This window comes from Lepidochelys olivacea (genome assembly GCF_965140295.1).
Source record: "Lepidochelys olivacea isolate rLepOli2 genome assembly, chromosome: 20".
NCBI lineage: Eukaryota > Metazoa > Chordata > Testudines > Cheloniidae > Lepidochelys > Lepidochelys olivacea.
This window is the reverse complement of record NC_140430.1, coordinates 20,709,408-20,732,825: the sequence shown is the minus strand read 5'-3', so window position 1 is coordinate 20,732,825 and position 23,418 is coordinate 20,709,408. Positions and strand designations below refer to the sequence as shown.

At 63.4% G+C, this 23,418-nt stretch overlaps 1 protein-coding gene across 15 annotated transcripts in view; it reads right to left on the bottom strand.

The window, feature by feature from the left end:
* Positions 1-23,418, bottom strand: part of LOC311510676 (potassium channel subfamily T member 2-like) — a 42,529-nt gene that overhangs the window by 5,374 nt on the left and 13,737 nt on the right. For 2 of the 15 annotated variants that reach the window (XM_084610531.1, XM_084610537.1), the window contains exons 10-28: positions 22,737-22,917; positions 20,169-20,333; positions 16,537-16,673; positions 16,129-16,192; positions 15,342-15,450; positions 14,706-14,814; positions 14,111-14,167; positions 13,586-13,735; positions 12,756-12,991; positions 11,771-11,993; positions 11,050-11,155; positions 10,409-10,581; positions 10,051-10,122; positions 9,581-9,715; positions 9,335-9,446; positions 9,134-9,235; positions 7,087-7,179; positions 5,580-5,663; positions 2,884-3,012 (exon numbers count right to left, since the gene is read on the bottom strand). In XM_084610531.1, the coding sequence (XP_084466657.1) occupies positions 2,884-3,012; positions 5,580-5,663; positions 7,087-7,179; positions 9,134-9,235; positions 9,335-9,446; positions 9,581-9,715; positions 10,051-10,122; positions 10,409-10,581; positions 11,050-11,155; positions 11,771-11,993; positions 12,756-12,991; positions 13,586-13,735; positions 14,111-14,167; positions 14,706-14,814; positions 15,342-15,450; positions 16,129-16,192; positions 16,537-16,673; positions 20,169-20,333; positions 22,737-22,917 (2,437 nt within the window). Of the gene's footprint in view, positions 1-2,883; positions 3,013-5,579; positions 5,664-6,203; positions 6,698-7,086; positions 7,180-9,133; positions 9,236-9,334; positions 9,447-9,580; positions 9,716-10,050; positions 10,123-10,408; positions 10,582-11,049; positions 11,156-11,770; positions 11,994-12,755; positions 12,992-13,585; positions 13,736-14,110; positions 14,168-14,705; positions 14,815-15,341; positions 15,451-16,128; positions 16,193-16,536; positions 16,674-20,168; positions 20,334-22,736; positions 22,918-23,418 lie in introns of those variants that run through there. The other 13 variants (XM_084610543.1, XM_084610544.1, XM_084610539.1 and 10 more) reach the window with 11 other exon arrangements.

Sequence of the window (23,418 nt, the reverse complement as noted above, 5' to 3'; positions counted from 1 at the left end):
GGCACAGCTCTGCTCCTGGGGGGAGAATGGGGGCCAAGCCCTGATCCTGGGGGGGGATGGGGGCCCAGCTCTGCTCCCAAGGGGAGAATGGGGGCCAAGCCCTGATCCCGGGGGGGGAATGGGGGCCAAGCCCTGATCCCGGGGCGGAGGGGAGGGGGGCACAGCTCTGCTCCCGGGAGGGGGGAATGGGGGCCAAGCCCTGATCCCGGGGGGGGATGGGGGCCAAGCCCTGATCCCGGGGCGGAGGGGAGGGGGGCACAGCTCTGCTCCCGGGAGGGGGGAATGGGGGCCAAGCCCTGATCCCGGGAGGGGGGAATGGGGGCCAAGCCCTGATCCCGGGGCGGAGGGGAGGGGGCACAGCTCTGCTCCCGGGAGGGGGGAATGGGGGCCAAGCCCTGATCCCGGGAGGGGGGAATGGGGGCCAAGCCCTGATCCCGGGGGGGGGATGGGGGCCAAGCCCTGATCCCGGGGCGGAGGGGATGGGGGCCAAGCCCTGATCCCGGGGCGGAGGGGAGGGGGCACAGCTCTGCTCCCGGGAGGGGGGAATGGGGGCCAAGCCCTGATCCCGGGGCGGGGGATGGGGGCCAAGCCCTGATCCCGGGGCGGAGGGGATGGGGGCCAAGCCCTGATCCCGGGGCGGAGGGGAGGGGGCACAGCTCTGCTCCCGGGAGGGGGGAATGGGGGCCAAGCCCTGATCCCGGGAGGGGGGAATGGGGGCCAAGCCCTGATCCCGGGGGGGGGATGGGGGCCAAGCCCTGATCCCGGGGCGGAGGGGATGGGGGCCAAGCCCTGATCCCGGGGCGGAGGGGAGGGGGGCACAGCTCTGCTCCCGGGAGGGGGGAATGGGGGCCAAGCCCTGATCCCGGGAGGGGGGAATGGGGGCCAAGCCCTGATCCCGGGGGGGGATGGGGGCCAAGCCCTGATCCCGGGGCGGAGGGGAGGGGGGCACAGCTCTGCTCCCGGGAGGGGGGAATGGGGGCCAAGCCCTGATCCCGGGAGGGGGGAATGGGGGCCAAGCCCTGATCCCGGGGGGGATGGGGGCCAAGCCCTGATCCCGGGGCGGAGGGGAGGGGGGCACAGCTCTGCTCCCGGGAGGGGGGAATGGGGGCCAAGCCCTGATCCCGGGAGGGGGGAATGGGGGCCAAGCCCTGATCCCGGGGCGGAGGGGAGGGGGCACAGCTCTGCTCCCGGGAGGGGGGAATGGGGGCCAAGCCCTGATCCCGGGAGGGGGGAATGGGGGCCAAGCCCTGATCCCGGGGCGGAGGGGAGGGGGCACAGCTCTGCTCCCGGGAGGGGGGAATGGGGGCCAAGCCCTGATCCCGGGAGGGGGGAATGGGGGCCAAGCCCTGATCCCGGGGGGGGGATGGGGGCCAAGCCCTGATCCCGGGGCGGAGGGGATGGGGGCCAAGCCCTGATCCCGGGGCGGAGGGGAGGGGGCACAGCTCTGCTCCCGGGAGGGGGGAATGGGGGCCAAGCCCTGATCCCGGGGGGGAGGATGGGGGCCAAGCCCTGATCCCGGGGCGGAGGGGATGGGGGCCAAGCCCTGATCCCGGGGCGGAGGGGAGGGGGCACAGCTCTGCTCCCGGGAGGGGGGAATGGGGGCCAAGCCCTGATCCCGGGAGGGGGGAATGGGGGCCAAGCCCTGATCCCGGGGGGGGGGATGGGGGCCAAGCCCTGATCCCGGGGCGGAGGGGATGGGGGCCAAGCCCTGATCCCGGGGCGGAGGGGAGGGGGGCACAGCTCTGCTCCCGGGAGGGGGGAATGGGGGCCAAGCCCTGATCCCGGGAGGGGGGAATGGGGGCCAAGCCCTGATCCCGGGGGGGGATGGGGGCCAAGCCCTGATCCCGGGGCGGAGGGGAGGGGGGCACAGCTCTGCTCCCGGGAGGGGGGAATGGGGGCCAAGCCCTGATCCCGGGAGGGGGGAATGGGGGCCAAGCCCTGATCCCGGGGCGGAGGGGAGGGGGCACAGCTCTGCTCCCGGGAGGGGGGAATGGGGGCCAAGCCCTGATCCCGGGGGGGGGATGGGGGCCAAGCCCTGATCCCGGGGCGGAGGGGATGGGGGCCAAGCCCTGATCCCGGGGCGGAGGGGAGGGGGCACAGCTCTGCTCCCGGGAGGGGGGAATGGGGGCCAAGCCCTGATCCCGGGGGGGGGGGCCAAGCCCTGATCCCGGGGCGGAGGGGATGGGGGCCAAGCCCTGATCCCGGGGCGGAGGGGAGGGGGCACAGCTCTGCTCCCGGGAGGGGGGAATGGGGGCCAAGCCCTGATCCCGGGAGGGGGGAATGGGGGCCAAGCCCTGATCCCGGGGGGGGGATGGGGGCCAAGCCCTGATCCCGGGGCGGAGGGGATGGGGGCCAAGCCCTGATCCCGGGGCGGAGGGGAGGGGGGCACAGCTCTGCTCCCGGGAGGGGGGAATGGGGGCCAAGCCCTGATCCCGGGAGGGGGGAATGGGGGCCAAGCCCTGATCCCGGGGCGGAGGGGAGGGGGGCACAGCTCTGCTCCCGGGAGGGGGGAATGGGGGCCAAGCCCTGATCCCGGGAGGGGGGAATGGGGGCCAAGCCCTGATCCCGGGGGGGGATGGGGGCCAAGCCCTGATCCCGGGGCGGAGGGGAGGGGGCACAGCTCTGCTCCCGGGAGGGGGGAATGGGGGCCAAGCCCTGATCCCGTGGGGGGGATGGGGGCCAAGCCCTGATCCCGGGGCGGAGGGGATGGGGGCCAAGCCCTGATCCCGGGGCGGAGGGGATGGGGGCCAAGCCCTGATCCCGGGGCGGAGGGGAGGGGGCACAGCTCTGCTCCCGGGAGGGGGGAATGGGGGCCAAGCCCTGATCCCGGGGGGGGGATGGGGGCCAAGCCCTGATCCCGGGGCGGAGGGGAGGGGGGCGCACCTCGGCGGCAGAGAGCAGGTGGCAGTGGGTGCGGTAGATGCCGATCGGGATGTCGCCCGTGCTGGAGCAGAGCTTCTGGTAGAGGCGCCCGTAGGAGCGGATCCACAGGTCGTCCTCGGTCACCTTCAGCTGCGGGGGAGAGAGATGGGTCACCCTGTGGGGGAGGGGCGTCCCCCTGCCCCCCGAGCCTGCCATCCCCTCCGCCATGCAGCAGTGACTGCTGCCCCCCTACCGGCACCTGCAGGGGGATGAGGAGCGAGCCCCACACCGAGAACAGAAGGGAAAGGGTGGGGGAGACAGAGAGAGAGGGGGCCGTGTGTGGGAACTGAGGGCAGCATGAGGGGACCGACCGGGGGTGCCAGTTCAGATTTTGGGGGGCAACTTTAACTGTGATGCCAGGCCGGGGGCTACTTAGGGACCTGAAAAGTGTTTTGGCAGAGAACTTAGCAATTAGCTGACAGGAGCCCTGGATCTAATTCCTATAGAAAAGAACAAAGATTCAATAAATATTAGACCCATTCAGCCTTAACACTAACATGTTCTGACACCTCGTGGCAAGTCACCTAAGGGACACTGGTTAGGTTTAAATATTTAAAGTTTATTCTTACTTTGTTACTAACTCTGCAGACAGAGAGACTCTGTCAGGACTCCTGGGTTCTATCTCAGCTCTGGGGGTCAAGTGGGGGGCAGATACATCTGGGTTCTATATAAGAACATCAGAACGGCCAGACTGGGTCAGAGCAATGGTCCATCTAGCCCAGTGTCCTGTCTTCCGACAGTGGCCAGTGCCAGGTGCCCCAGAGGGAATGAACAGAACAGGGAATCATCCAGTGATCCATCCCCTGTCGCCCATTCCCAGATTCTGGCAGAGGCTAGGGACACCGTCCCTGCCCATCCTGTCTAATAGCCATTGATGGACCTATCCTCCAGGAACTTATCAGGTTCTTTTTTGAACCCTGTTATAGTCTTGGCTTTCACAACATCTTCTGGCAAGGAGCTCCACAGGTTGACTGTGTGTTATGTAAATACTTCCTTTTGTTTGTTTTAAACCTGCTGCCTGTTAATTCCATTGGGTGACCCCTAGTTCTTGTGTTTTAAGTGAAGGAGTAAATAACACTTCCTTATTCAATTTTTCCAAACCATTCATGATTTTGTAGGTCTCTATCATATCCACTCTTAGTTGTCTCTTTTCTAGGAAGAAATATGGTGTCATCTTGGTGGGTTTGGAAAAGTGGCATCAAAATTGTGAGCTTATATAGGGAGAAATAATCACAGAACTGGAAGGGACCTAGAGAGGCCGTCCAGTCCAGTCCCCCACACTCAAGGCAGGACTAAGTATTATCTAGACCATCCCTGATAGGTGTTTGTCCAACCTGCTCTTAAAAATCCCCAATGATGGAGATTTTACAACCTCCCTGGGCAATTTATTCCAGTGTTTAACTACCCTGACAGGTGGGAAGTTTTTCCTAATGTCCAACCTAGACCTCCCTTGCTGCAATTTAAGCCCATTGTTTCTTGTCCTTGTTAAGAACATTTTTTCTCCTACCTCCTTGTAACAACCTTTTATGTACTTGAAAACTATTCTCATGCCCCCTCTCAGTCTTCTCTTCTCCAGATGAAACAAACCCAGTTTTTTCCATCTTCCCTTACAGGTCATGTTTTCTAGACCTTTGATTATTTTTGTTGCTCTTCTCTGGACTTTCTCCAATTTGTCCACATCTTTCCTGAAATGTGGCACCCAGAACTGGACCCACTACTCCAGTTGAGGCCGAATCAGCTCAGAGCAGAGCAGAAGAATGACTTCTCGTGTCTTGCTTACAACACTCCGGCTAATACATCCCAGAAGGATGTTTGCTTTTTTTGAAACAGCGTTACACTGTTGACTCATGTTTAGCTTGTGATCCACTATGACCCCCAGATCCCTTTCCACAGGACTCCTTCCTAGGCAGTCATTTCCCATTTTGTGTGTGTGCAAGATTGTTCCTTTCTAAGTGGAGCACTTTGCATTTGTCCTTATTGCATTTCATCCTATTTACTTTAGCCCATTTCTGCAGTTTGTCCAGATCATTCTGAATTTTAATTCCATCCTCCAAAGCACTTGCAACCCCTCCCAGCTTGGCATTGTCCGCAAACTTTATAAGCGTACTCTGTATGCCATTGATCATCTAAATCATTGATGAAGACATTGAATAGAACCGGACCCAGAACCTATCCCTGCGGGACCCCACTCGTTCTGCCCTTCCAGCCTGTCTGTGAACCATGGATAACTACTCTCTGGGAACGATTTTCCAACCAGTTATGCACCCACCTTATAGTACCCTCCATCTCGGCTGCATTTCCCTGGTTTGTTTGCAGTTACCTGTGTGCAGTTAACTGTCTGTCTGGGGCTAGGGCAAGCGCTGTGAGCAGACCTCAGGTGCAAAACTCAGGGGGAGCCAGAGCCCCCGCTGCCCTTCCTAAATGGCACCCATTGGACAGGCAGAAGACTGCATGTGGGGACGGATGGATGGAGGGCTGTGTGAGGGGACCGATGGACAGACAGAAGGCCATGTGAGGAGACGCATGACTGGCCGGACAGATGTGTAAAGCAGAGGGATGTACAGGACAAGTGAGAGGCAGGCAGAGGGATGCAGACACAGATGCCCAGACGCCAGGGTGAGGGGCAGGTGCCAGGCAGCGTCCGGCCGGGTACTCACCGCGCACAGGAAGCCGGAGCCTGGCATGGAGTCGAGCCCCAGGAGCAGGCGAGTGATGGAGATCATGTAATCCTTCACAAACGACTGCAGGACAGGGGGGAGGGTCAACGGGGAGCTTTCTGGGCCACCCCCTGCCCCCGATTCCCCATCTCCCCTTACTAGCAAGGAGGGGATGGGAGCAGATCTCACAGTGCAGATTGGTGAGGCCAGCCTGGCCCCTGGACCCAGCACAGCAGACTCTGGGCTGCCCCTGCCAGGGCTGCAGGCTGGCATGTCCTATGGTGGGGTGAGGGGGGCTGGGACGTCCCACATGGGGACAGGCTGGCACATCCCACACAGAGGGGGGAGGCTGGTACGTCCCAGGTATGGTGGGGGCAGGATTGGGGGGGTTACCTGGTAGAGAAAGAGACAAGGGGATGCAGGGCTGGGCATGGGGGGGCGGGGCTCCCAGTAGCAGGGAATAGTGGGTGTCCCCAGGGAGGGTACCTGGGGGCAGGGAGGGGAGGTCCCTTGGGGGGTCCGCAGGGACAGGGAGGGGAGGTCCCTGTGGATGGGGGGGGGTGATGTTCTGTACCTCGTGGGAATACCCTACACCCCCATGTTTATCCTGTTTGTTTTTTCTACCTGAAGCAGTGCGGTTGGTTTGAAGCGTGTCAGAGGCTCCCCTTGGGAAAACAAGCCTGGTACATCTCAATTTCTTTGTTAAATTGATGAACTCATAGAAGCTTGCAGCGTCCAGCAGCATAACTGGACACTGCAAGACCAAGGTTCCTAGGGTTGTGTCCAGGGCTGGAGATATTGGCCAGTGTCATTCGGTTGCACAATCCAAGGAGCAGCTTCCATGCCAGAGGCTGTGTGTGAACAGCCCAGGAGTGGGGGTCCTCACAGCAGAGCAGGGTAAGGCTGGCTCCCAGGGTCAAGAACTGGAGTGACCGAGCAGATCACCGGTCCGGATAACACCAGAGGGGGACGTCACAGTGGCAGAGCAAGCAGGGTGTATGTGCAGCTTGTTACTCCAAATGAAGTTCACACTTTAAGCACTGATATTTGTGATTTTAAGTGAGTCTTAAGCGCAGTGGTTAAGAACAGTCAGGAGGAGGTCAGAGGTTTGTTATTTTCTGTTTGAGTATTTCGGGAAAGGGAAGTTGGAACAGAAAAGCAGGAAAATGAGTGAAAGCAGTGAAGCGATTGCGAAGTTGGAGCTTTTTAGCCTGAGATTGCAGACAAGGAGCGGGAGCACCAGAGATTATTGCAACTGAAAGAACTGGAGATAAAAGAAAGAGAAAGAGAGAGAGAGAAGAAAGAGAGAGCGAGCAAAAACACCAACTGGACCTGCTAGAGAAGCAGAACCAGAACCTCCCGACCCCAACGACTCCCATCACGCCAAAAATCCACAAGTGGGAACACTTATGTCCTGCATTCAGTGAGGACGATGGTATTGCTGAATATCTGACTGCCTTCAACAGGCCTGTATGTAATACCAGAAATCCTTGATAAGAGTTCCTACCCTGATAGCGAAACTGATGGATGCAGCTCCAATGCCTGTGAGAACAGAGGATTTGAGACCTGGAAGTTGCAAGGTGGTCGTTTGGTGGGAGAGCTGTGGGGAAAAGGTGAATCTGATTGAAGGGTAAACACACCTAGCCCAGAGAGCACGGATCACAGCCCTCTAGTCTAGGGGGCAGGGAAGGACTCAGTGCTGGAGGGGGAAACACTCGGTAACCCCAAAAGGGAAGCTGGATTTTCTGCATGTGTACAGTCCTGGGGTTGGGAGACCACTCCCCAAAGGGCCAGCCAATGTGCAGGATCCCCCTGAACACCTACCTTGCCAGACCCTGAGGCACCAAAACTCCAGAAACATGATTAAATTAAGAGCCCGCACAGAGGGGAACACTGGAGGGAAGGAAAAGCCAGTGACTGATTCCATGGGAGAGAGTCAAAGGACACCATGGGTAATGAAAAAACTGACCTCAAACCAGACTATCTGAACAGAGGGCGTGGTATCATAAAGATACCTGTAAACGTCCATCTGTGATAAAATGTTTGGTATTAATGTTAAGTTTTGGGGATAAGAATTTTGACACGGATGTTAAACCTTATGGGAACGCTAGTTCTCAGTTAATACATGTAATCAGATTCAAAGCATACCACAGCAGAGAAACCATAACAAACCTGGTTTGCTGTGTGTGAAAGGGGAGACTGAGGCACGCTGCCTCATGGCCATAATAGCTGGATGCCAAGAGAACTATAACACAAACTGCCTTCGAGCTAGTCAGTGACTAACCCTCTTGCAGTAAACTGAGGGGAGATGTGTGATGCTCTGTACCTCGTGGGAACACCCTGCACCCCCATGTTCATCCTTGTAAAATGATTGTGTGGTATCCAATCCAAAGGTTGTCATGTCGGGTGTCTTCGGAAGGCTCATGATGCACTGAGCAGTTGTTATAGTAATTGTTGTTATAGGTTGTAATTTCATGTATATAGTTATGAGGCTGAAAAATGTGCCCTCATGGCTTAAAACAGGGCCAGGCAAAACTCTCTAAGAGCAGAGGGGCAGTTCACACCTCATCAGGGCATGTATGGGACAAACCCAGCCCAGCCTCACAGGCAGAAAGGACACTAGTCTAGGCAGCAACAAAGGATCTGTTGGACTCTGGAGTGAGTCACCGCCCTTCCTTTGGTCAGTCAGGGACTGCAATGAGGTAATGCTCCCCTGACCCTGAAGTGGGGAAGGGAGGGAAGAAAGAACGTGATAAAAGGAAGAGATGTTTGCCAGGCTCTTCCTCGCTCTCCCACCTCCATCGACAGACACCACCACCAAGTGACTGAAGCGCTGATCAAAGGGGAGAGCCTGGCTGAAGGGCAACCACCAGCCTGTGGTGAGAAGCATCTCAGTTTGTAACAACATTGGAAGTGTTAAGATCATCTTAGAATGAGTTTTGCTTTTATTTCATTTGACCAAATCTGACTTGTTGTGCCTTGACTTATAATCACTTAAAATCTATCTTTGTAGTTAATAAATCTGTTTATTCTACCTGAAGCAGTGCGGTTGGTTTGAAGCGTGTCAGAGACTTCCCTTGGGAGAACAAGCCTGGTACATCTCCATTTCTTTGTTAAATTGACAAACTCATGGAAGCTTGCAGTGTCCAGCAGCATAACTGGACCAAGGTTCCTAGGGTTGTGTCCGGGGCTGGAGATATTGGCCAGTGTCATTTGGTTGCACAATCCAAGGAGCAGCCGACATGCCAGAGGCTGTGCGTGAACAGCCCAGGAGCGGGGTTCTCATAGCAGAGCAGAGTAAGGCTGGCTCCCAGGGTCAAGGATTGGAGGGATCGAGCAGATCACCTGTTCAGATAACCCCAGGGAGGGTCCCCAGGGGCAGGAAGAGGGGTCCCCAGGGACAGGGGATTTCCCCAAGGAGGGTCCCTGGGGGCAGGGAGGGAAGGTCCCCCGGGGAGGGTCCCTGGGAGTTGGAGGAGGGTTGCTGGGGGTGGGGAGGGAGGGTCCCTGGGGGAGGGAGGGGTGTCCCCAAGGGCAGGGGGTCCCTGGGGTACCTGGTAGAGTAGTGTGTCTAGCATGCTGACGCTGAACACCTTCCCTGCAGCGAAAGGTAGGCGGAACATGAACACCAGGTTGGAGCCGTTCTCCCGCTCCTTCTGTGGGGACAGAGAGCGAGTGAGTGGGGTGCAGCGGGCCAGGGCACAGCGGGGGACAGGGAGATACAGGGGGGCAGCGCGGGGCCGGCCAGGCCGTACCTTCTCCAGCTTGGACAGGGCCAGCGCGTGGCGATCCTTGGCCTTGAACTGCATGAAGCGCATGTTGGCCGGGTGCGTCAGCTCGGTGATGATGTTCAGGCCTGGGAACAGCCTGCCCCGGGCACAAAGACGGGGTCAGACGGACTCCTGAGCCCAGCCCCCACCCCCTGCTCTAACCACGGGACCCCGCTCCCCTCCCAGCGCCGGGGAGGGACCCCAGGCATCCTGGCTCCCCCGGCCCCATACCTGAACAGCGTCTGGACGTTGACGATGGTTTTGGCATCGGCCATGTAGTCCTCGTCCGCGATCATGGAGCTCTCCTTGTCCACGACCACCATGCTGGCAGCAAAGGTCACACCGCAGTGCAGCAGGTCGTCCAGGCTGGGGGGCGGGGGGGTCAGCTGTTGTGCCAGGCAGCGCCGCCCTGCCCCACACCCCCCCCCACTGGCTTGCACCCCTGGGGGCCTCCAAAGCTACCCGAATTAGAGGGGGGTGAGGGCACAGGGCACCACGACGCCAACCGGATGGGGGCAGGCGGGAGGGGGCCGAGCTGGCCCACGCCACCGGCCCCCCAGCTGAGCCCGGGACCGTGCCCCAGAGCCCAGGGCCAAAGCAAGCGTGGCCGGAAATCCAGAGGGGACGAGTGGTTCCGCCTCCCTCCCTCCTGGGTCTGCCCCAGCCCTTGCCCCGGTCTGCCCCGTGCAGCACCTACTCACTTATCGATGGAGCCCACCATGTAATAGACCAGGGGGAACCAGCAAATGGCCTCCAGGAAATGGGTCTCTGGCCTGCAAGGGAAACGGGGGACGGCAGTGGAGGGGCAGACAGGGGGAGGGGCGTATCCCTGCTCCCACCCAGTCTGCATTACTCCACCCCCACCCCCCAGCCTCTGCCCCCGCCCCACGGCCTGTACCCCCACATGTCCCTGTCCCACTCCCTCTGCCCAATACCCAGTGGTGTGCCGGCGAGCCCAGCACCCGCTGTCTGTCCCTGACAGCTCCCCCTTTCCCCCAGCCCATGCCTGTGCCCTGGTGGCCCCCTCCCCGACCCCTTTACCCGGGGCAGGTCCCTCACATGTTCTCCAGCAGCAGCACGATGGGGTTGAGCTCCTTGCGGGGCCGGTAGTAGGCCCGCAGCGGCACGATGAAGTTGTACAGCCCGTTGCCGGCTCTCTCAGCCGAGACAATGATGAGCTTGTTCTGGAAGTGGTAGGCGCGGGCGTCCTCGTACGGGTAGTGGTGGCAGCTCTGCAGAGGCAAGCGGGGTTCACCGGGGGGACAACCCCCCCTCATTCCCTGCCAGGGCTGAGACCGGCGCCGGGGACCCCCCAGGGATCTGACTTGGCTGGGGGTACAGCTGGCTTCTGGGGTGCCAGCACGGCAGGGGTTAAACCCCACCAATCCCCCAGCCCAGAGGGGGCGTGACCCATCCCCCCATTTCCCTCTGATCCCCAGCTGGAGACCTGGGGGCTGAGGTGGGGGGGTGATCCCCTCCCTGTTCCTTCCTGGATCTATAAATTGGTGGGGGAGTTGTATCATCCTTTGCTCACTTGTGCCCTCTCACCTGCAGCCTCTTAGGGGGGCCAGCCATGTGTCCCTGGGGTGGCCCCAGGGGGTCACTGGGGCAGGGCAGGGGCCCCTGGGATGGTGCTGGGGGCCCAGCCCAGGGCCCTTTGGCATCGCCCCCGTGGGCGTCTTGCCCAGCCCTGGTGGTACCTTGTCCAGCCGCAGGCAGCAGAAGGGGATCTTCTCCTGGACCAGGTGGCAGAGGGCGGGGGAGCTGCCGATGTAGGGGGAGTTGGTGGGGTAACCCTTTACCCAGCTGGAAGACCAAGAGAGAGGGGGAAGGAGGAGCTGGGGGGCAGGGAGAGGGGGAGGCCAGGCCTTTGGGGGGCCTCGCTCCTCATAGCCCCAAAGCGCCAAGCAGGGCACATTGGAGCTAAGCAGGATACACAGACATCCCGCCAAGCCGGGCAGCTCCTTCCAGCTGGGTTAGTGCCACAGAGCATGGGTGTCTGTCTGTGCTCTGGGCAGCCCTTAACTCTCGGGGGTCCCTCGTGTACCCCACACCGCACGCTCACGTGCCTGGAGACACGCGCACATGCTGTCATTGGCAAACCCCCCTGGGGTCTCCCATACCGGGGGGGGAGCATGTGGGCATTGGGGGATTGCGGCTTCCGACCCACGGACAGCCACCTCCCTCCCCACTGCTATAAACATTTTTTCCCATCGGGACCCTGCAAGGGGCGCTGCAGGTCCAGGCCTGAATTCGCGGGGGCAGCACCAGGCGTGCCCCAGAGGCAGGTCCCTACGTGCCCCACTCCCCTCCGTCCCCGTGGCCTCTCCGTGGACGGGGCCAGTCAGGATGCTGAGACCCCCCCAGCTCGAGCCACGTCACACAGGGCCCCGTGGCAGGCACGGGCGGGCAGGTCCTTACGTGCCGGAGGCGGCTGCGGAGCCGTCAGAATGGGTGGCCTCGTCCTCCGACTGGTCGCTCAGCAGGTCGAAGGCGGGGCTGGGGATGGCGTCCACCACCTCCAGGACGGGGGCAATGCTGCGGCACTTCTCAGTGCCCGCCGGGTCGCCCGGCAGGCCCAGCGTGGTCCCGCCCACGCTGTCCGGGCTGCTGCCAGAGTCCGGCAGGTCCATGGCCACCGTCCCTGCACGGCCGGGGGGCAGGCGGGTCAGGGCACTCTCGGGCGGGGGCAGGACCCTGAGCCCAGCCGTCCCGGCTGCCCCCACGTGCCTCCCCCAGCCTGCAGGGGGGCATCTGGGGCCGATTCTGTGACACGCCCCCCGAGTGGGGGCAGGCTGAGCCCCAGCAAACTCGTATCACATGATGCCACCCAGCTGGGCTGGACTGGAACCCGGCCCCCAGCTGGGCCCCGCCCCACCAGCCACCTGGTGCCCTGCCCCCCTGCTTCGGAGAGCAGGCAGCTGGGCCTGTGCTGGGTGGGGATTGGCTGCGGCAGTGCAAAGGGCTGGCTGGGGATTGGTGGGCCCCATGCTGAGTGATGATTGGCTGGGGAAGTGTGAAGGGCAAGTGGGAATTAATAAGGGAGAGTGTGGCCCAGTGCTGGATGGTGATTGGCTGGGGTAGTATGACAAGCCAGCTGGAGATTGGTGGGAGTTTGGCAGGGCCCCATACTCAATAATGACTGGCTGAGGAGGGGTGAAGGGCCGGCTGGGGATTGGTGGGGCACTCTGGGGGGAGTCCCATGCCGGGCGGTGATTGGCTGAGACCTGACAGGCCGGCAGGGGACGAGGGGAGAAAGCTGGGGCTCGGTGCTGAGTTCCGATTGGCTGCAGCAGGGTGACGAGCCAGCGGGGGATTGGTGGGGAACGGGCGGGCTGCGTGCCGGGGGGCGATTGGCCGGAGAGGTGTGAGGGGCCGGCCGGGGTGGGTGACGGGCGGGGCTCACCCATGCTGGCGATGACGCTGTGCACGGGCAGGCGTGTCAGGCCGGGGTAGGCCGGGGTGGGCAGCCGGCTCGGGCGCAGATGCTCCTGCTGGCGGAAGATGAAGGCCGAGTTCTCCTCCTTGGAGATGTTGATGTAGAAGCAGGTGTCGGAGGAGGCCAGGATGTGGCAGGGCCCCGGGTTCAGCAGGATGTTGTTCTTGTCCTCCCGGCACACGCCGATCAGGCACACCCCGTACCTGCCGGGGCAGCCGGGGTCAGCGCCTGGGTCCCCCGGGAGGGGGCTCAGCCCTGCAGAGCTGGTGGAGGGAGGCGTGTGCAAGCCAGCTCGGAGCTCCTGGGGGTGCAATAGGCGTGCAGGCCTGGCTGGGTGTAAGTGTGCTCATGAACAGAGACCACGCGCAAGCTGGATCATGCGCGTGCACAGGGGTGCGTGTGGGCGAGGATGTCTGCGCACGTGCAAGGGCATGCAAATGTGTGTCTGCAGGTGGGGCACAAGTGTACGTGTGTAAGTGTGTGCAAGCACACAGAAGAGTGTGCCAATGTCTGTAAGTGTGTGCATGAGTGTACAAGGACATGTGCGAGCATGTGCAAGGGTATGCACCAATCAATGTGTGTGAGCATGTGCACCAGGGCGTGAGCTTGCCCACCTGCGTGCAAGCACCTGGAAGGGTATGCCAATGTGTGTAAGCATGGGCACAAGTGTACGAGCACGTGTGTGAACATGGGCACGAGCATACACGTGTGCGGGCATGTGCAAGGGTACGCCAGCGTGCCGGCATGCGGCGGTGCACACGCGGCACATGGAGCCGCCCTCCCCCGGCCCCGCGCACCTCTTGTGGACGTGGAAGGAGGCGTAGGTGAAGCTCTTGCCCTGGTATTGGCCCAGGAACTTGCTGTCCCCCAGCCGGACGTGGTAGACCTCGTTGGCCGAGCAGCGGCTGTACATCCTCTGCCATTGCTCCGGGGAGGCGGGGCCGTCCCTGAGGAGGGAGAGACGCCCCCCATGTGCATCACAGCCCTGGGGTCGGGGGGGGGGCCCTCCCCCGACCCCCGCCCAGGAGGGAGGGGAGCCCTGGCCTGTGGACTCACCCCCGGTGTCGCTGGTGCCTGGGTCACGGCAGGGAAAGTCCACGGGGCTCCAGCCATTCACAGAACGCAGGGGGGGATGTCCCAGAGCTGGGCAGGGTTGGGGCCCCTCCCTCTGCTGCTCGCCTGGCTCTGGATGCGGGGGCTCCAGCCGGGGGTCGGCCCCAGGACGAGGGGCCCCAACGTCTCCTCCTGGCCCGTGACCCAGAGGCAAGTGCGTCCCCTCCCCCCGCAGCACGTCACCCACCCAGGCCCCAGCCCAGACTCACCTGGACAGGGGCTGCCAGGGGCCTGGCCGCGGCTTGAAGGGCTCCATGGGGGTGGTTCTGTCCAAAGGCACCAAGGGGCAAATGACAACCGACCCCATCCCTGCCACCCCACCATCCCCCACCCTGGCAATCGGCTCAGGCTCTCTGCACACTCAGGCAGATGTGGCTGGGGCTGGTCTCCCCCACCCTGCTGCTGACTCCTGCCTCCCCCAATGCACCTAATGCTGTTTCCTCCCCCACCCTGGCACTGGCTCCTGCCCCCCTTCTTTCTCAGTGCTGCTGTGGGGGGGCACAGGAGGTCTCCAGGGCAGGAGGAAGTGCTGTGGGGCTCCCTGGTCCCACCCCCCCCTTGACTGCCTTCCCTCCCAGAAGAGTACTGACCCCAGGGTGGGTGGAGAGACCTGTTGCTGGGGTGTGATTGGCAGGACCCCCAGAGCAGTGGGGCTGAGAATCAACACCCCACTGGGATGCACTGGGTGGGTTCCCCCCAGCCCGAAAGCGACTGGCTCAGGCTCTGTGCAGACCAGGCAGCGCTGCTGGGTCTAGTGCAGCCCCAGCTGGGGGCGGTCAGCCAGCGACGGGCACCGCTACTCACTGTCCCCGCGAGGTGTGGATCAGCAGCGTGATGAGGGTGGAAGTGGCTGGACACACACAGTTCAGAGCCAACATGGCGTACTTGAATTCTTCTTCGCAGACCACGTGATCTGCAGAGAGAGGCGCACACGGGCTGGGAGCCAGGGCCGAGGCTGCCCCGGAGGAGCTGGGCCTACTCCCCCAGCTGCTTGCTTCCTTCATCCGTCCCTTCCTTCTTCCCTCCATCCGCCTATCATCCTGCCTCTGCCAGCTCTCCGTCCACCCAGCCACCCGACCACCTTCCCTCCTTCTCTAGCTCTCCGTCCATCCCCGTCCACTCCTCTGTCTGCTCTATTCATCTACCCCCTGCCTGATCCCTTCCTCCATCCCCATCCACTGTGTCTGCTCTATTCATCTACCCCCCGCCTGATCCATCCCTCCATCCCCATATACATCCCCATCTCCCCTCTTATCCACCCTCATTCATAACCCTCTATCCAGCCAACCCTCCATCCCCCCATCCCCATAGACATCCCCCATCTCTCTCCTCTCCCCCGTTGCCGATCCCTGCAGGAGCATGGGGCAGGGGCAGGAGAGGGTGCCAGGGGCACAGTGGAGGCAGAGACAGGACAGCGGGGGCCATGTGGGGGCACCTCACCTGCGAATTTGATGTGGAACTTGTTCTCGGGTTTGAGGATCTGCACGTACAGGGGGCAGTTGGGGGCAAAGTCCTTGACCGCCCAGGCCCTCAGGATGGTCTGATGATCCTGGGGGGGTGGGCAAGATGGGGCAGAGTGTCACAGCCAGGCCAGCCCCCTCACGTTTCCCCCAGCCCCCCGGGTGCCAGGAGGGATCACGCCTCCCCCCAGTGCCTCCCCACAGCCCCCAGCACCCTGCTGCGCAGCGTGGTCCCCAGAGACCCAATCGGCCTGGCGTGGACACAGCGTCCCACGCAGGGCGCCATGGCTGGGAAATGCAGACAGCCTGGCAGCTGCTTCCCGCTGCCCTGCACCAGGGGGTCTCAGCCTGCCCAGGTGGGGTCCCTGCGGAGGATGGAGACCCGGACAACAAGGCCCCTGCCAGCTCGTATCCCAGAAGCCACTGCAGGAGAGCTGTTGGCCCAGCATCCAGCACGACGGGGCCCCGATCTCGGCTGGGGTCTGGGCAGCGCCCGGCACGACGGGGCCCCGATCTCGGCCGGGGTCTGGGCAGTGCCCGGCACGACGGGGCCCCGATCTCGGTCAGGGTCTGGGCAGTGCCCAGCACGACGGGGCCCTGATCTTGGTCGGGGTCTGGGCAGTGCCCAGCATGACAGGGCCCTGATCTTGGTTGGGGTGTCTGGGTGCTACCCTGTAATAAATACCCCTCCCCCGGTACTATCTTTAACCCTGTGCTGGGTCCGGCTGGGTGGCCCGCAGGGCGGGATATCTATGCGTGGCACCTACCGCAGCGATCCGGTCCCCCTCGAAGCGGTTGCTGAGGATAAAGCAGGCCTCTGCGTCATCCATCCTTTAGTGTGGGGAGAAGAGACGGGGATTAGCAGGAAACCAGACCCCAGCGGGGCAGCTTAGACCACAGATTAGCTGTGGGGAGCAAAGTGGCTGGAGACAGGATGGGACTGGACCCCTTGCTTCCCCATCACAGACAAGGCCAGCTCCCTGCCCTGGCACCCCTCCCTTCACAGACAGGGTGGGGCAGGGCCCCCCCTATGGGTCCACCAGCTGGCTGGGGGGGGGTGGCCAAGATTTTCTGACCCCACTGGCCAGTTCCATCGATTCCCTCTGTCATTGGCCGACGGGGATGGGAGGAAGGGCCCCCGAGGCATGGGGCAGCCCCGCCTGGCTGGCACTCACTTGGCCCGCATGAGGTCCTGGTCCTTGAGGGCCGAGCCCTGCAGGAAGATGACGCGCTGGGACCAGAGCGGGATCTGCAGCACCCGCCGCACCGCCACGTCCATCTCCGTGGGGCACAGGATCACCACATAGTAGTCCTGCCGGGGAGTCGCGGGGCATGGTCAGGGCAAGGCCAGCCCTCTATGCCACCCCCACGGCCGGCCCCCCGGGCCAGCCCCCCTATGCCAGCATGGCCAGCCCCCCCATATCCCAGTACAGCCAGCCCCCTGTGCCAGGTACCTACACCTCCCCGGCCCGGCCTGCTCCCTGGGCCAGCCCCCCCATACCAGCCTCTATCCCAGCATGGCCAGCCCCCTGTGCCAGGTACCTACACCTCCCCGGCCCGGCCTGCCCTCTGGGCCAGCCCCCCCATACCAGCCTCTATCCCAGCATGGCCAGCCCCCTGTGCCAGGTACCTACACCTCCCCGGCCCGGCCTGCCCCCTGGGCCAGCCCCCCCATACCAGCCTCTATCCCAGCATGGCCAGCCCCCTGTGCCAGGTACCTACACCTCCCCGGCCCGGCCTGCCCCCTGGGCCAGCCCCCCCATACCAGCCTCTATCCCAGCATGGACAGCCCCCTGTGCCAGGTACCTACACCTCCCTGGCCCGGCCCGCCCCCTGGGCTAGCCCCCCTATGCCAGCATGGCCAGCCCCCCCATATCCCAGTACAGCCAGCCCCCTGTGCCAGGTTCCTACACCTCCCCGGCACGGCCCGCCCCCTGGGCCAGCCCCCCCATACCAGCCTCTATCCAGCATGGCCAGCCCCCTGTGCCAGATACCTACACCTCCCCGGCACGGCCCGCCCCCTGGGCTAGCCCCCCCCCCCCCGCCAGTCCCCATCCCACTATGGCCACCCCCCTCCATCCACCACCCCCACCCCACCCGCTCCCTCCCAGTTTCCCTTTCCCCTCCCCGCACCCTTCCATGGGGTCCGGAGGGTTCAGGGAGCGGAGAGCTCCAGCCCTGGGCTACGCCAGCCCTTCGCCTGCCCGCTGAGCCCCTCTGAGCCCTGCACAGCAATGGGCAGCCCCCGCATCCAGGGAGGGTGCAACGCGCATTGCTAGGCCAGACCCCCCGCACCCACATGGCCGCAGAACAGTGCCAAGGCACCAGCCCATCGGGGCCCCCTGGAACAGCCCTTCCCCCTCCCCGCACAGCGCCGTTCCCCTGCACCTCCCCAGCTGGGATCAGGGCTCAGCGCCCCCTTGTGCCCACAGTGCCCAGCTCTTTCTGCTGCAGCACAGGGTGGGGGTCCAGAGCTTCACTCTATGGGGGTCGATGCTGTGATGTTCCTGATGTGAACTGGGACCGTGTAGATCATTGTTGCAACCGAGGTCCAGTAGTGGCATCAAAACGTGTATAAAGGGGGTCAAATGAGGTGTCTAAGACGAGGTGATGGTTGGCTGGTTAGGACTGTGCTGTCTGGGTGCGTGTATCTGTTTTGAATTTGAAGTTATCAGTATTGACTCTGTACTGTCTGTAGCTCAAACCTGCGCTCTGCTTCCGGGGGACGCCCCAGACACGTTGGGGTCAGCTCCGCCCAGCCTGCTGGATGGCCCAGTAAGGACCATCAGCGACACAACTGTCCCACTGCGAGAAGGCAGACACGCCTGGGGACTCAGCCGGGCAGGCAGGGACCTGCCCATGGACCGAACTCTGAGGTGTTTCCAGGCCATGGGCTGGGCAGCTTGTCCTTGGGACAAAGAAAGCAGAGGCCACCTGGCAGGAGACTATACAAAGCTACTGCAGCTCCTCCACCTGGTCGTCTGTCCTGCTGCTCACCTCTGGAGGGACCTTGCTACACACGGAAGCTCTGAACCCGGGACCAAAGGACCCCTCCCAGCTGGGGACGTTCTCCAGAGCCTGGATTTGAACCTGCCGCTTATTCCATCCCTGCTACAAGCCTGACCCGAGAACTTGGCCGTTACTGGATGGGACTGATTCCATTTCACCAGTGCTGGCTCTCACCAACCTCGGTTTCCTTTGATCAATAAACCTTTAGCTTTTAGATGCTAAAGGATCGGCAACAGCGTGATTTGTGGGTAAGAGCTGACTTGTCCCGGGGTCTGGGGCTTGGTCCGTTGGATCGGGAGAACCGTCTTTCTTTTACTGGCGAATTGGTTTTCATAACCGTGCGTCCCCACAGCGAGCGGCGCTGGTGGGGATCCTGGGAAACGGGCGCGTCTGAGGGCATTGCCGGCCTGACTTGTGGTTAGCCCGTGGGGTGAGACCCAAGTCCTCGCTGGCTGGTGGGTTTGGTTTGCCTTAGTTTGCAAAAGCCCTGCCCTGCTCTCAGCAATGTGTCCTGACTTGGCACCTCTCAGTTGGGTCCCACCAGAACCAGCCTCGTTACAGATGCCCCCTGCCCCACACCAGCCCCGGGCTGGGTCTGAGCCTGCAACCTCCAGCCCTGTGGTGGAGGAGCGCCCCGCGAGCGGGCAGCAACAGTAACTAACTATCTGGTAGGGCACCGGCCCCTCTGCCAGGGGTACCCAGGGTCTGCCCCCTCCCCCGCCCATAAAGCAGCACAGAGCCAACAGCGCTCCATACAGGGCATGACGCCGGCATCGGGACTCCTGGCTTCTACTCCTGGCTCCACACTCTGGAGTAAAGCACCGCCCCTCTCCGTGCCTCGGTTTCCCCTTTGTCTACTTACAGTGGTTACCCTCAATTTATCCTGAGAACCCAGGATCGGGCCCTGAGAGCTTCCAAAGCATGTTTTTCCTGGAGTGGGGAGGGGGGCATTGAGTCAGCTGCCCCACCTATGCCTCCCCCCTCCCCCCCCCCGAGCCCAGCTGCTTGTTCGATTCCTGGGCAAGGGAGATAAAATGGGTCGCTCTGTTCCCTCTGCCCTCCTCCCACTTAGGCTATGCCAGGCACAAAGGCCATGCATGACACAGTGCAGTAGTCTGTGGGGGTGTCTCATTTGCATATATGAATATGCAAATCACCCATTCTGTTAGTTGAGGGCGTTGCTCCTGATTTGACAAGGAGTGAGCATGCTGGCAGGCGGTGGGGGGGCGGTGGGGAAGGGACAGACCAGAGTGTGCAGAGAGTGTGGGAGCGAACATTCACCCCCCCAACATTGCACTGAACCCCCCAAAACCTGAACTGGACCCCCAGATTTTCATGTCCAAATCTTCCCCCAAGCCCCATGCTGATCCCTCAAAACCCTGCCTTGCCCCCAAGCCTCACACTGACCCCCCAAGCCCTGTCCTGTGCCCCAAGTCCCACACTGATCTCCCGAATCCTGTTCTGCCCCCCAAGCTCCATGCTGAGCCCCCCAAGCCCTGTCCTGCCCCCCTAGCTCCATGCTGAGCCCCCCAAGCCCTGTCCTGCCCCCCAAGCCCCATGCTGACCCCCCAAGCCCTGTCCTGCCCCCCAAGCCCCAAGCTGACCCCCCGAACCCTGTCCTGCCCCCACGATCCTGGCCGGGGACAATGTCTGTGCAGAGCTGGGACGTCAGGAGCGTCAGCATGCCATCGCCCCCAGAGCAGCTGGCACCATCGGTGTCTGGGGGGGCTGCAGAATGCAGGGTGAGCTCCTTAGCCCCCCCGTGCCCCCCGCAGCCTGGCGCCCCGCCCCCTCTCACCTGCAGGCGGGGGTGGGCGTAGAACTCGTTGAGGAAGTCCATGAGCAGGTCGATCTTGAGGGAGCTCACGCACAGCACCACGTGCTTCTCCGTCTGTGCCCGGTACCGGCTGTAGTTGCCCCCTGACTTCTGGCGCTCCATCCATAGGAAGGCCAGCTGCTCGAACTGCGAGAGAGGGTGGGGAGCCGGCCTTAGGGGGCGCGCGCCCCTCCGAGCTGCTGCTGGCCCCAGTGCAGCGCTAGGGGGCACTGTGCCACCCAGAGCAGGACGGGGGCTCGGCAGGGGGCGCTGGGCTGCGGGGGGCCCTGGGCTGCAGGGAGCAGGGTGGGGGCTCGGCAGGGGGCGCTGGGCTGCGGGGGGCCCTGGGCTGCAGGGAGCAGGGCAGGGGCTCGGCAGGGGGCCCTGGACTGTGGGGAGAGGGGCAGGGGCTCGGCGGGGCACTGGGCTGCAGGGGGTGGGGCGGGGACTCGGCGGGGGGCACTGGAGGGAGCGGGACAGTGGCTCAGTGGGGGGCGCTGGTCTGTGGGGAGAGGGGCAGGGGCTTGCCGGGCGGCTCTGGGCTGCGGGGAGAGGGGCAAGGGCTCGGCAGGGAGAGCTGGGCTGTGGGGAGAGGGCGGGGGCTCAGCCGGGGGTGCTGGAGGGAGCAGGATGGGGGCTCAGCGGGGGGCACTGGGCTGCGGGGAGCGGGGCAAGGGCTTGGCAGGGGGCTCTGGGCTGTGGGGAGAGGGGCGGGGGCTCGGTGGGGGGCGCTGGACTGCAGGGAGGGGTGCTCAGCAGGTGGTGTGCAGCTAGGAGCAATGTGAGGGTACCTCAGCACTGGGCGAGGGATCCCTGTATAAACAGCCCCCACACTCCACCCCAGAGGTGGCTGCATCTCGGTGCCAGGTGAGGGGTCCTCGTGTATGGTGCACGGGCTGGAAGCAGGCCCATACCATGAATTTGCTCTGGGTTCCCGCCCCCCATTCTGCTCTGGGCCCGGTCATGCCAGCGCCAGGGGGTGGGCTGGGCCCGTGGCTGCTGCCAGCTGGGTTAGCCCCCTTGGGCTGGGATCCCACTCCTTCCTGGCGGGGAACGCGTGCACTGAGAGTCCCTGGGCCTGGCAGCCTGCCAGTGGGGTGGTACCTCTGGGGCTGGGAGTGAGCGTGGGGGGTAATGGGGAGGCAGAGGAGCTGGCAGGCCACTTCTCAGGAGGGGGGTCTGTTCCCTGGGGCTGAGGAGGCAGGAAGCTGCATGGACAGAGTGATGGGGGGGCGGAATCCCAGCTGCTGCAGGTCCCTGTGGGGTGGAGCAAGGGCCCTGCCCCCTCCCTCCTGCTAGAGGGGCGACCCCCCCCCCAGCTCCATCTTTATCCCCCCACTAGACCTTCAGCACCAGGAAAAGCCGGCAGCCTGTCTGGGGGGCCCTGTCTCCTGCCTTGCACTGGGGCATCCCCAGGTCCCTTGCCTGCGGGGATGGGGCAGGGGGCCCTGCGGCTCTCACCAGGCTCCGGGCTCCCCAAAAACTGGCTGTTCCTGGCCCTGGGAGCTCTAATCCACCTCTCCCGGAGCTGACAGACGGCAGGAGCCAGCACTTCGTGTCCTCGCCCGCCCCCGTCACCATGTGAGGCCAGCTGCTGCCAAGCCACCAGGCGGGGCTCCCCACACGCCAGCTCCAGGGCAAGGAGACGGGTGGGAAGTACCCGGCGCCCTCCAGCCCTGGCCGGGACCATGGACACACAATGCAAACACGCAGCCACACGCAATGCATATGTAGCCAGTGGAGCGAAGGCCACTGATGCCAGCTGGGGATCTGACTCGGTGGATTCTGGAATTTGCCTCCTGTCTCTGGGCCCAAATGCAATGGTGCCGGAAGCACCGGGGGCAGTTCCCCTCCGGGGTTGATCTGGGGTGACCCCACTGGAGCTGCGTGCTGTCTACACCAGGGCAAGGGAGCTCAGCGGGCCCGATGTGCAGTGGGCCTAGGAAGGAGCGCCCCGGGGCTGGAGCTGCGAAAAGGCAGTGGAAAGGCAGGTCGCCCCTCCTGGCCTGCGGAGAGAGCTCGGCTGCCTCCCTGGCTCCAGCTTTCCCCCTCTGGATTCTCTCCCACCCGCCGCACTGACCTGCCCCCCTGTCACCCCAAGTGGCTGGACCCTGCTTCTGAGGAGTCCAGGGCCCACCCCGGCCGGAGTCATTGTTTCTTCCCGAGATGCCACAGCCAGAAGGACCTGGTCTGACCCCTGCCCAGTGCAGGACGGCCCTGAGCTCATTCCTGGCTGGCCCCGAGCAGAGCCTGAGCTCAGAGCCGCCAGGGACAGAGACCCCACCGCGCCCCCGGGTTCATTCCCCTCCCTGGCAAACATCGGCACCGTGTGGCCAGCTGGAACTCGGCCAGCTTCACCCTCCAGCCGCTGAAGCCGGCTCGACCTTGGCTGCTGGACTGAGGAGCCCGTCAGTAACCATTGGCTCCCCGTGGAGGCCAGGTGCCCCCCGTGTTACTCCCCAAGAGTTCGGGAGTGACCCGACCCGCAGGTCCCGCTCTTCCCACCCACCCCTGCCCGTCTGGGCAGCCTCCCGCCTGCCTGCAGCTCACCTGGATGGGCAGCACAATGAGCGCCACGCAGATCATGATGACGACCAGCAGCTGGGAGGGCCAGATCTTGGGGGTGACGTCCCCGAAGCCCACGGTGGAGAAGGTGACGATGCAGAAGTAGAGTGAGTCGAAGAGGGTGAGGTTGTTGCCTGCGCGCTCCAGGTGCTGGATCCCACAGATGCTGGGGGGGAGCCACCGGTCAGCGTCACAGCCAGGATCATCGGGATCGCTGGCGAGTGACGTGCCCCGCCTCAGAGCTGGCAGCAGCAACGCAACAGGGCGGGGAGGGGCATCCCCACGCTGACCTTGGCAGGCGGGCGGGGGCACAGCCTGGGTGGCTCTGGGGTGGCTCAGCCTGGGTGGCTCTGGGGGTTCAAGTCTCCAGGCCCAAGGGGCAGGCGGAAAAGGCCCAGCTGGGCTGCTGTCCATGGTGCTGCCACTGACCTGCCCCTGCCAGCCCAGCTCCACCCACGCCCCACCGGCCCCCAGGGACGCCGCTGAGCCCAGAACCTTTGCTCCTTCAAAGCCCGGCGCTCGGGGCCAATAGGGCCACCAGGGGGGCTGCGCTCAGGCCCTGAACTTGAGCCAACCTCAGCGTTGCCCCTTCCCCAGCCCAGCTGGTCTGAGCGTTGTCCCTGCAGCTGGGGAGGGGCAGGGCCCCAGCAGGCGAGGCAGGATCCTG